The sequence below is a fragment of the Acinonyx jubatus genome, chromosome E3, assembly GCF_027475565.1.
Source record: "Acinonyx jubatus isolate Ajub_Pintada_27869175 chromosome E3, VMU_Ajub_asm_v1.0, whole genome shotgun sequence".
Lineage (NCBI taxonomy): Eukaryota > Metazoa > Chordata > Mammalia > Carnivora > Felidae > Acinonyx > Acinonyx jubatus.
This window is the reverse complement of record NC_069398.1, coordinates 38,439,887-38,451,244: the sequence shown is the minus strand read 5'-3', so window position 1 is coordinate 38,451,244 and position 11,358 is coordinate 38,439,887. Positions and strand designations below refer to the sequence as shown.

The window sequence follows — 11,358 nt, the reverse complement described above, 5'->3', positions numbered from 1 at the left end:
CTCGGGCCGGGAAGGAGGGAGGAGAGGGGAGGGGGCCTCGTCGGCAGAGCCGGAATCAGAAGCAGATTCAGACACTGGCGGGGCCAGCGGGGGAGGGGGCTGGGAGGCCCGCGAGCCGGGGGAGGGGCCGGGGAGCCAGGAATGCGGCTGGCGGGAGGGGTCTGGAGGGGGCGGCTCAGCCACGCAGCCCGTGGGGGACCACCCAGCAGGGTCCCCGGCCTGCATCCAGGCCCTGACTGCTCCTGGGGCTGTGCCACGTGCTGGGCGGGGGTCTGGCCGCCTCCTCCCTCAGGCCCATCTGGCAGACTGGGCTCTGGATCTGAAGGCTGGTGCCCCGATGCTCCCCTGGGTCCCTACAGGGAACACTCAGGGCTGGAGGAGCCAAGCAGAACTGGTGGTTATGGGATGTCCCCAAGGCAGTGGTGTGCACGAGCAGAAAAAAACCACACCTTTGGGACCACGTCTGATTTTGAATCCAAGCTGCTCCGACTTCTAGTCCTGTGGTTCAGGTTCCTTAACCTGAGACTGAGTTTTTTCACTGGACAGATGCCTGTTACTCAACTTTGCTGAGCCATTGGGGAGGTTTGATGAGCTACCTAGGTATTGGACGCAGCCAGGGCCTCTACAGACTGGAGTCTCTCCTGCTTTATGTTCAGGAAGGATGCATCCTCCCCGTCTGACCTGAGCTTACCTAAGTGATGAAATTGGCATACCCCCTCCACCCCCAACCCCCAGATCAGGCCAAACTCTTGTCCCAAAGCATCGCTGGGTCTCTGTCTGATTGCCTCGCCATGATGGGTCCAGCCCCCAAAGCTGGCAGGGAGAAAGTGAAGCCATGTGTGGGGGCCGGGGAGCCCACTAGGTAATAGGGTTCCTTGGGGTTCAGGGGCTTGGTCAGCAGTTGAGGATCCCTGTGCAGGGTAGGGAGTGGAGTCTGGTCCATGGGGAGGGCTTGGTCACAGACGGCTCAGTGTCAGAACCCCTGAGCCTGGCCCACTTCCCAGCAGGTCTGGGTAGAGAACCTGAAGTGGGAGCCCAGCTGGGCAGCCTGGTCACCAGGTGGGGAAAGGGCAGCTGCAGCTGACAGTGACCCAACCAAGAGAGACCAGGGATTGCTCTGGATAGAGACCACTTCCCCTGTTAGGTCTTTGATGGACAGGGCCAAGTATCCCAGGAAGGGGCAGCTGTGTGCACGGGGGCCAGGGAACACAGGGACATGTGTGACCTGAGAGAAAGTCTGAGTCCTGAAGGTTCAGATGGGAGGCTCACCTCTGGCCAGGCCCTGCAGCTGGCGGAGGACGAGGACGCCATGCAGATGCGTCTGTGTGTGCAGAGCCTCACTTGCAGCCAGGCCAGAGAGACTGCGAGCACCCACAAGGAGAGGGTAGGGGGAGGCAGAACCTTCGTGTTCTTCGGGAGGGGAGGGACAGGAGGACGCTGGGACCTCCCCTGGGAAACCAAAGGAGAAGAGGAGGGAGCAGCATGAAGACAGGGTGATGGGGCACCTGAAGTGACAGGCACCCTCCAGCACAAATGCGGGGGGGGGGGGGGTTGGTGGACGGGCTGATGAGATCACAGGAGACTTGGGAAGGATTGAGCCAGAGGGGCTGCTGGCCTCTCTCCCTTCACCTTTGGCAGCAGCAGGGAGTCTGCGGGTCCCCTCTGCCCCACAGAACAGGTGCCACGGTACCTCACCTCAACTTCCCGATAAAAAAACGCGCCCCTCAACAGCAGATAGGTGCGCGAATAAGGGAGCTGACAGCACATCCTGCTCCAGAATGAGTGACATTTGGAATTGGCACCTTCCCAACCACCCCCTTCAACATCCCTTCTGGTCATCAGCGTCCAACTCAGCCTGGGATGAGCAGAGCCCTGGCAAGAGAGTAGAGGCTGCAATAGAACCTTCTGGGTGACTAGCTGGCCACGGTGGGGAGACGTGCCCAGGCCCAACATGCAGGTTCCACAGAGCCTGAGACAAGCTTCCAGGGAGCCCCTGGCTGAGTGCGCTTCAAGACTCCTGGCAAGAGGGAAGAAAGGAAATCAGGGAGCAGGCTCCCCTCCAGCTCCGGGCCAGCCTGTGCAGGCTTTGTCTGCAGCCCAGCTTCCTCCTGAGTCGGGCGAGGGGCTGCAGAACATCTGGTGGTTTCTGGTGTGGGTGGAAAGAGGCCCCCAGGGCTCAGCCTGCTGCCAGTGTTCATCCCTGTTAGCAAGCCGGGAGTTGCGGGCCCAGAGGGCGGCGGTACCACCAGCTCCCTGGGGAGGAGGCTGCAGGCAGCCCCACCTCTTCCCTGCAATGACACCCCCCCCCACCTGCACAAATTCTCTTCTGGCCCCTAGGATGGCCCTGGCAGATGGCCTGATGAGAGTTAAGCCCAGCCCCCAGTGGAGGCTCATGGCTCCGGAGAGCTGGCCGACCTGTCCCCAGCCTGTCACACCTTCTCAGCCGGTCCTGCCCCATTCTGGCACCTTAGAAGAAGCTCCGCCTCCCTGCCCCCCCCCCCCCCAATCTTCTCAGGCCACTACAGTCCTCCCATCCCCACCGCACGGTCCCCCGCCAACCCCCCCCCCCCCCCCCGTCGGAGTGACAGCTGCTGGCTTTGGGGCAGGCGGGGAACCCATCTAGGGGAGAAGGGGCCCAGGGGGCCAGACGTCCCAGGCCTCAGGGGGCTGGGGTCTTTCCCTTAAAAGGCCAACTGATCTAACACTCCCGGCCTAGGCCAGGACCTACTGTCCCCTCCAGACCTTTGCAAGCCACAACTCGTTCACACATAGCACAAACATTTATTGAGTGTCTATTATGCCGAGAGGGGCTTCCAACCCAGCAGTGAGGACAGACAGCAGGGGGAGGGGCGTACGGCACGCTGCGCCTCGACCCGGGAGGGCGGCCCCGCCAAGTCCATGGCCTTCTTGCACCCTGCATCCCCGGCAGGGCCCCCGTGCCACGCAGGCTCTCTCTGTGGTCGCCACGCGCTCTGCACGTCAAGCAGAACACTGAAAAGCAACATTGGGAGGAGGGGGGAGAGGCGAGAGGGGAGAGCACAGGGAAATGTCTCGTAGCCCGCACGCCCTTGGCCTCCTAAGGGCTCGGGAAGAAACGGTCGAGGGACGGGGCCTTCGCGACCCGCCACCCGCGCGCTGCGCTGCGTGCGCCCAGCCGTGGCGAGATCCGGAGGGAGGAGGCTCCCGGCTGGCGGTGACTTCGCTGGGGAGGGGGCCGCCCGCGCGGGCTCAGGACGTCCCCGGCTCCCGCTGCCCCGCGCGCCCGGCCCGCCGCCGCCGCCGAGCGTGCCAGCACAGGAAGGCGGCGGCCAGGAGCCCGAGGCCCGCGCCCAGCGCGGCCAGCGCCACGCCCTGCTCCGGGTCCAGGCGAGGTCCGCGCAGCGAGAAGGTGATGGCTGTGGCAGCGGCGCCGGTCACCAGGGCCACAACGCCGAACGGCAGGACGCAGCGCGGCCAGGAGCCCCCCACGCCGCCGGTGGCCAAAAGCAGCGCTCGCAGGGCCCCGGGGGTTTCGGGGGCCGCGAGGGGCTCGGCAGGGGCCGCGGGTGGGGGCTCGGGTGCGCTCATGCCGCCGACGCGGGGGCCGCGTTCAGGGTGGGTGTGGGAGCCCGCGCAGACCCCACTCCCGTCCTCGACCGCCACGTCAGTGCGGATTGGCCCGGGATGCGGTGACGCCACCGGGACGCCGAGGAGAGGAGTTCGCTGCCGCCTCCTGGCTTGGCGTTGAATCTGGGTGGTGAATCTGCACTCTAGAGGGGGCGCCTACCCAGACCTTTGCTCTCATCCTTCCAGACGCTACGGGGGTCACCTCCCTGCCCAAGTGCGGGCAGGACAGCCCTCCACAAAGACATCACCAGGACTGGTCCTGATAGGTGGGTCATCGAGTCCACAACCTTTGGGCACCCATCTGGGCCTGGCCAGGGATCGAGGTGGACTGCACCCCTGCCCTCATGGGGCAAAGGTCCAGTAGGGAAGGTGCATAATAAACCAAGTGAACTGGTGGATTAAATAATTTTGGTGGAGGCCACTGGTTATGGAAACTAATTTTCGGGTGGCCAGTGACAGGGTGGTGGTGGGACTCACCCTGGATATGAAGGGTTCAAGATCAGAGTAACTGGGCATGAGCTCTGGAGACAGTGATGACAGTGGTCAGGAGAGGGGGGTGGCTGTCCCCAGGCTATCTCTTGGCTTCCCTTCTCTGTTCCTGCGCTGGGCAGGGGACATTGCTATTCCAGTCCCTAGAGGCCCCTCGGTACAATGAGGAGTGGTTTAGGTTTCCTACACTGGTCTATCATCTGGTTCCCAGCAGGCCACAAAACCTGGGATTCCATGTTCAAGATTTCTGGCCTGTGGGGGCTTCTATAAGAAGGACTTCCTGCTGCGGCCCAGAGCTATCTCGAGGCTGCTTCAACATCACTCGGTCCTTCCCCCATACCTACTACCCCTCATCGGCTCTCAGGAAACCAGGGCTTCTCCAGGGGTTTCCTGGGTCTGGATCCCCCTGGGGCAGAGGCTGGTTTTATTCCCTAATTGCTCATCGCTGTCCACACAAAGGGCCAATGCCCCAGCTCTGAGGATCGTGCTCTGCACAGGTGATCAGTAATGGTTTTTGTTTAATATAATGCTTATTTTTGAGAGACAGAAAAGATGAGCGGGGGAGGTGCAGAGAGGGGGACAGAGGCTCTGAAGCCAGCTCCATGCTGACAGCAGAGAGCCGGATACTGGCCTTGAACTCACAAATGATGAGATCGTGACCTGAACCAAAGTCAGATGCTCAACCGACTGACCCACCCAGGCACCCTCAGTAGAGGCTTAAAGAACACCAGACTCCCAGGCCTCACCAGGGCCCAGCACTGTGTAATCTGTCCTCACCCCCGACCCAGCGGTAATAACCACTGCTGTGGGTGTGCGGGCTCCTTGGGAGCATCTGGGGGGCATCTGAAACTGGCCCCCACGTGCAGAGGGCAGGGAGAGACTGAAGAAGGAGGCAGGCCACTCCAGCCGGGCGGGTGGCAGGGTCAACAAGCAAACGGGCCTTACCTACAAGACGTGTCCTGGGCTGCGGCACCTGCCCGCCCGAGCTTAAAGGCTGATGTCGCGGGAGGCCCTCAGTGGGCTCAGCCGTGTACCCCGTGCAGGTGTTTAAAGTATCACATCACTACCTCAAGGCTGTGTCCTCGGAGCAGCCCCTGGGAGTGACGAGGCAAGTGGAACCCACATTCCGAGGACAGGGGAGGGGGCGAGGAGCCTCCCGCTGCCCAGATCCAGCTCACGGGTCAACGGGTGGTCACGTCTCTTCAATTACCTCTCCCAACAACTAACCCCAGAATGACAGTGAGGACAACACTGGGCCCTTGAGAATCTTGCTAAAAGTCCCACAGCAGCAATTAAGAGTAAGCCCAACCCTGTGACTGGTTTAAACCCAGAGGTCGTGACCTTGACCTGTAAGTTGTTTTTTGTTCCACAAAGCAAGGATTCCTTCAGCAGGGGAGGCATGGGGGAGGGTGCCCACGCTGGCCACAGCAACAGCTGTGGGGTTGGTGAGCACAGATGCCACGCGGTGCCCACCCACTCTGGTATAGGCTTGTGGCTTTTGTGTTTTCCCATGAGCCCAGTACAGTCTAGGGGATTGGAGGGAGGGGTTTCAGGTGTGCTGGGGCCAATGCTGGCAGAAGTCCCCAGTCCTGCTCGCCTTCAGTGGCCTTTCCCTCCCTTCAGTACGTGTTCTCAGTGAATACACCTGATGCGTCTTGGTGAGCAAAAACACGCATCAAGTCCCATCTTAGTGTGATTTCAATATACGTACTTGCTAAAGTAGTGTTAATGTCACACAAGTGGCTTATAGATCTAAAGCGAGAAGAAACAGAAGTACTACAAAAAGCCCCAGAAAGGCCTCCGGTCTCAGCCTGGGGAAGGCAAAGCCAAGCAGAGGTCTGACTACTCCCTTTAGCTGCTGTGAGAAGGGCCCTGGGTTCCTCAGGAAGAGCCAGGGGACTGTCCTCAACCCACCTGGGAAAGCTGGTTTACCAGAGTGGGTATACCATCTCTGCATCGGAAATCCTCTCAGTCCCTGTTAACTAGTGGGGGGCAGGGAGTGGTCTCCCAAGAGTCTCAGTGTCTGAACAAGGTCACCCTCATGCCAGGGTCCCGAGGCCTGGGAACGGGGCTCGGGGGTGGCAGCCGGCCACGGGAAAGGTTCAGTCGGCAGGTTCATCTCGAAGGACGGTGAGGAAGCGCTCCCCTCCCTCGCAAAGCAGGCTGTGCACAGCTCGGCAAAGCGCTAGCCAGTGTGGCCCCTGTGTGCCCACCAGGGGGAGGAGTTCCGCCATCAGGACCTGAGGGGTAACGAAGAGTTAAGATCTCAGGAGGGCCCGGGCCCTGTCCGGGGAGGGCTCACAGAAGGCCCTGAATTGAGGCAATTCCAGGGCGGGCTTCAGGCATGTGTTCCAGCCCCTCCCACCTTCTAAAGCTCTGCCCCTGGGCCAATGCTGTGTCAGCATGCACACAAGCCCAGAAGCCCCATCTTCAGATGGACCGAAGCCCACGGCTCCCCCGTCGCCCAGTCTCCACGCCCCTACTCCGGAAGTACCTTTTCCAGGTGGATCTGCTGGTCCAGCATGGCCACCCGCAGCCTCAGGGCCTCTAGAGTCTGCAACTCCTGGGTGCTGGAGTAGAGAAGAAGCTGGGGGCTCCAGATAGGGTCTGTTCCTCCTCCGCAGGGCAGTGAGGCTCCGGGGCATCTCCCCACAGGCCACGGCCCCAGCTGCTGTCCTACCACTGCTGTGAAGGCAGGGGGAGGTGGACTCGTGGGGTGGCAGCCAGGGACCTCCTCCCCATCTGCCTTTGGTGGGGGCAGTGCAAAGTCAAAGGTTTGCCTCCTAGACGAAGCCTCGTTATCCGTGAAGAATCATCTCTAGTGACACGAAGCAAGCCAGGGGCCGGTATGTCTCTGCTTCTCACACGCCACCCTCAGTGACTAGGAAAATAAGCCGACTGTTCGCAGAGCCAGGGCCCGTCAGGGGAGGGGCGGGGGGGGGGGGCAGTTCTGGCTGGTCCCGTGGGACAGTTTGGGGGGGGGAGGGGGGTCTCCAGAAAGGACCTGCCCTGAGTGTCCTTGCTCCTGAGCAGCTGTTAATGCTGCCTTTTGGCTCCAGGACTTCGACCACTGACAAGACTTCAGCACATACTGAGGGGTGTGTGTGTCGGTGGGGAGGGGGTCTCACCTGCACGCAGCTCCTGCAGCCTGTGGAGACACTGCTCCGTGATGGCCTGCAGCCCCTCCAGGGTAAGCAGGCAGCGGTACTCCTGCATGCAGTCAGCAGGGTCTATGCCAAAGTCAAGGGAGAGCATAGGTCAGGTCCACGCCAGTCCCAAGCCCTCCCCGGCCCAAGACACGCAGCAGGGCCCACTGACCTGCCGAGAGCACTTCCTCCATTCGCCGTCTCAGCAGTGAACAGGCCGTCCGCAGGAGCCCCACCTCGGCCTCCACTGCTGCAGCACTGAGCCCAGAGCCGGGCCCACCGGACTGGACACGGGTCAGGGAAACTGCTCTGTGGCCAGGTTTCCCCCTTCCCCTCCCACCAAGGACAGGGCCCCAGAATGGCTCTGGCCCTTCCTGGAGTGGCTCCTGAAACTCACCAGGCTCAGAGCCAGGACCACCCCCCACCCCCACCATGGAGGGTCCCACAAGCCCGGCAAGAATACAGTCATCTGCATTTTCTGGAGGAACTGGGTTTTGGCGGTGGCAGCGGCATCCACGGAGTCACTGGTCTGTGTAGAGCTGAGCTGGGCCCACAGGCTGGGATGGACACACAGGCACCCGGGAACCAGAGAGGGACGCAGTTATGCCATCCAGCTGGGCCTCAGGAGGCAGGGAAGGGCCAGGGAGGGGCCCCAGGTAGGGGTGTCTGGCTCTGCTGAAAGCCAGGAGGGACCTCCGGAGGCCTTGGAAAACTGAGAGGACACTGTCCACGAAGAGACGACAGAGCCAACGTACTCTGGGAAATACCCAGAGACAGTTCAAGGACAAAGGGGAGAGGGGCTGGCAGCGACTGGTACCGGAGCCTCCCTGGGACAGTGGTAAAGAATTCGGGGTGCAGGCACAGCACACACTTGAAAGGCACTGCCGTGTTTAACCCTCACAACACCTCTCTGAAGCTGATACCATCATTCTCTGCTCCACAGAGAAGACAAATGGGGACCCGGGGTCTTTTAGCTTCAAAGCCTGCAGAGTCTAAGATCATGAGGGCAGTCCTAGCTGATCTCGGAAAGCGTCCCACCCAGCCAACAAAGCAGAGGGGCCAGCTGGAAAAGTCTTACCGAGGAGGCCCTGCACTGCTGGGAAGCCTCGGCCTCCCCGCTGTCCACACTTCCCTGGTCTCCCCTACCAGCCCCACCCAGCTGACACGCAGCCTTACCGGGAGTTCCGGGAAGCCGCTTTCCTGTAGGCCATGGGTAGCCGCAGCAGGATCCTGTCAGGGAAGCCAGTGCTCAGAGAAGCCGCACTCTGGGGGCTGCCCCCCTCAAGCCCCGAACAGGGCTTCCAGAGTGGCTGTGGGAGCCAGCAGTCCACGTCTGCCCTGGCAGAGAGAAGAGAGGGAACCAGGAGCAGAGCCCATTTGGAGCCCCTGGGCTATATGGATGAGAGAACAGGTTACTGGACAGGCCCTAGTGATGTTGCATTCTGCCAGCTTTGGGGCATGGGTCTCATGGGATGGCACTCTGGAGGCTCCCCTGGCCCGCATCGGGCTCAATGCCCTGTCCTCCCTGTCACCCCACATCCCAGACTCCTGCTGCTGGCCAGGGTCTGATCTAGAAGAGACAACAGTTCCTCCAGGAAGAGTCTGGGAAACCTACCCCTTCTCCTTCAGTGTGAAAGCTTCTGGGGCTTGAAGAGCAGCCGATGGGGGTATCTGTTGGTCCCTGGGGCCTGGTCCAGGCTTGGTGGCTCGGGATCCTCTCCCCATACGGGTGCGATCCCCCACTGACAGGAGCCTGCACTCAGGGAGGCCCCTAGCAGGCACCACAGTCTGCTGGATGCCCCTGGGGGGTTTTGTCTCTGAGACTTGACAGCTAGCCTGGCCGGAGGCCCGGGACGGGGCAGAGGCTGTGGTGGCAGAAGTGGCAGCGGACCCAGACTTCAGGCTGAGGGCCTTGTGTCTCTCTCCAGTCTTAGAGATGCCTTTTCTCACCCGTACAGCCTTCTCCAGTGCTTGGGTCAGAAGCTCCAGCTCCTTGAGGTCTTGAGGGCTGGGTGTGGATTCTGCAAAAACCAAAGACCCATGCGTGCAGTGGTCACTCACCACTGCTTGTCCGGAAAACAGAGCAGGAGTGGCACCAGGAGAAGGTGGGTGCTGGAAGTTTACCCGGCGACGGGGCCTCTCCACTGGTTTCTGGCGCTGGGGTTGGCTGCGGAGCCGGGGTCTCGGCTGGTTCCCTGCGAAGTTTCACAGTACAGTCGTGGCACGGCCAAGAGGCAGGGTTCAGGCGCAAGGGACCCCAAAGGGGCCGCCTGGCTTTGCGGCGGTCCCCCAGTCCGGGGGCTCCGAGGGGGGTTCCCAGGACCCGAGGGAGGCCTGGCCGGGCGGTCTCGGAGTCCGCGTACCAGGTCCGCAGCAGCCGGCGGGAGACGCGCAGGCTCCGCTCCAGCTGCCTCTGTCGCTCAGCGCAGGCGTCCAGGGCGTCCCGCAGCTCGGCCACCAGCCTGGGAGGGGCGCACCGGCGGCTTAGCACCCCGGCCGGCCTCGCGCCGCGCCCCCTCCCGCCCCGCTCCCTCCCTGCGCGCGGGTCTCACCGGCGCGAGCAGTCCGCGGGCAGCATGAAGGCGACAGCAGCTCCTCCGGATTTGCCGCCTCCAGGAAGTCCGGGCCTTTCCGGGCTAGAAGACCGCCCCCTTCCGGCCGGACTACCCAATCCCAAGCCCAGAGCGCAAGCCCCGCCCCCGCCGTGCGCGCAGCCATTCCCATTCGGAGCAGGGCCCCGGGGCAGCAGAGGGTCCTCACGTGATGCGCAGACTTGTGGTTTGAATGGGTAGACAGACTGTGGCACCTGTGGTCACTTACGGTAGACTTTGTCCTTATTGAAGGTGCTCTAAAGCGGGGCCGAGCTGCCTTGCGGACCCCAGGCCACCTAGCACAGGGCAGGGGACGTCGAGTGACCCAGTTTACTGGGGTAACAGTCGCTAGAGGTGAGAATAACGCGTGTTAGGGGCAGAGCTAGGAAGGAGGGAGTGTTCACTTTTGCACATGCTGGTGATATGATGACATTCGGAGGTGGCATCAGGTAGGTACCTGAGCATAGGCTCCTGAAAGTCCAGGAGAGCTGGGATTGTGGCCCGTGAACAGCAGGTCTGGGCAAGAAGGTCCAGTGTGGGGCAGGTGTGTTTAGACAGGGACAGGTGAAGGATGGGTGGTGCAAGGGGAGCTAGAATCCAGAGGGATGGAGGAGTGGAGCTTCAGATGTCATAGAAGCAACGGGAAGCAGTTCCAGGATGAAGGACCCTCAGTGACTCAGGATAGCTGAGGTGTGTGTGTGTGTGTGTGTGTGTGTGTGTGTGTGTGTGTATGTGGACAGATGCTAGCTGGGAGGAGGCAGGGATACATGCTAGCTGGGGTGTGTGTGGGGGGATAGATGCTAGCTGGGAGGGAGGACAGATGCTACCTGGGAGGAAGACGGGGTAGATGCTAGCTGGGAGGAGGGGGCGAGAGGTGCTAGCTGGGAGGAGGGGGCGAGAGGTGCTAGCTGTGAGGAGGGAGCGAGAGATGCTAGGTGAGAGGAGGGGAGGTAGATGCTAGCTGGGGTGTGTGTGTGTCAGGAGATAGATGCTAGCTGGGGGGGATAGATGCTAGGTGGGAGGAGGGGGAGTAGATACTTGGTGGGAGGAGGGGGAATAGATGCTAGGTGGAATGGGGGGCAAGATGCTAGCTGGGAGGAGGGGGGATAGATGCTAGCTGGGGTGTGTGTGTCAGGAGATAGATGCTAGCTGGGGGGATAGATGCTAGTTGGGAGGGGGGATAGATGCTAGGTGGGAGGAGGGGGGGTAGATGCTAGTTGGGGTGTGTGTGAATGGGGAGATAGATGCTAGCTGGGAGGAGGGGGGATACATGCTAGGTGGGAGAGTGGGGATAGATGCTAGCTGGAAGGAGTGATGAAGACAGCAGGACCAATATAATTGGGGGTAAGAAGTAGGAAAGCGAGCCCTGCAGGGGCTGGGAAATCTCAGGGAGCTGGAGGGATGACAAACTGGGATCAAGGGGGTTGCTTAAAGATGGGGAGGTATCCCTTGCACAGTTGGAAGAGGGAGATGCTGCAGGAGGGGAGCTGGGGGACCCATGCAGCCAGGGGCTGGAAAGGGTGGGA

The 11,358-nt window shown here is 61.6% G+C and overlaps 2 protein-coding genes across 4 annotated transcripts; both read right to left on the bottom strand.

Annotated features, from left to right (window-relative positions):
- Positions 1–3,228: 3,228 nt before the first annotated feature.
- On the bottom strand, positions 3,229–3,567 carry LOC113594787 (transmembrane protein 100-like). Its single transcript, XM_027042955.2, has one exon. It carries the CDS (start codon positions 3,565–3,567, stop codon positions 3,229–3,231), a length of 339 nt encoding a protein of 112 aa, XP_026898756.2.
- A 2,208-nt stretch (positions 3,568–5,775) lies between these two features.
- TEDC2 (tubulin epsilon and delta complex 2) lies at positions 5,776–10,470 on the bottom strand. 3 transcript variants are annotated; one of them, XM_027043533.2, is made up of 10 exons: positions 9,794–10,470; positions 9,605–9,703; positions 9,366–9,436; positions 8,857–9,262; positions 8,418–8,579; positions 7,705–7,798; positions 7,414–7,525; positions 7,224–7,325; positions 6,590–6,777; positions 5,776–6,335 (listed from the first exon to the last, which is right to left on the bottom strand). In XM_027043533.2, the coding sequence occupies exons 1-10, from the start codon at positions 9,817–9,819 to the stop codon at positions 6,198–6,200; spliced, it is 1,398 nt and encodes a 465-aa protein (XP_026899334.1). In that variant the 5' UTR covers positions 9,820–10,470; the 3' UTR covers positions 5,776–6,197. The 3 variants fall into 3 exon arrangements, with proteins under 3 accessions (XP_026899334.1, XP_026899333.1, XP_026899335.1); XM_027043532.2 differs by having other exon boundaries at positions 6,590–6,780; positions 9,794–10,467; XM_027043534.2 differs by having other exon boundaries at positions 6,590–6,780; positions 8,418–8,471; positions 9,794–10,460.
- Positions 10,471–11,358: the final 888 nt, after the last annotated feature.

Coding starts and splice junctions, on each gene's coding strand:
- LOC113594787 (XM_027042955.2), bottom strand. CDS start 3,567: ATGAGCGCACCCGAGCCCCCACCCGCGGCCCCTGCCGAGCCCCTCGCG.
- TEDC2 (XM_027043532.2), bottom strand. CDS start 9,819: ATGCTGCCCGCGGACTGCTCGCGCCG. Junction 7,526..7,704: donor TCCAGAAAATGCAGATGACT/GTATTCTTGCCG, acceptor ACCCGTGTCCAG/TCCGGTGGGCCCGGCTCTGG. Junction 7,326..7,413: donor GGAGGAAGTGCTCTCGGCAG/GTCAGTGGGCCC, acceptor ACTTTGGCATAG/ACCCTGCTGACTGCATGCAG.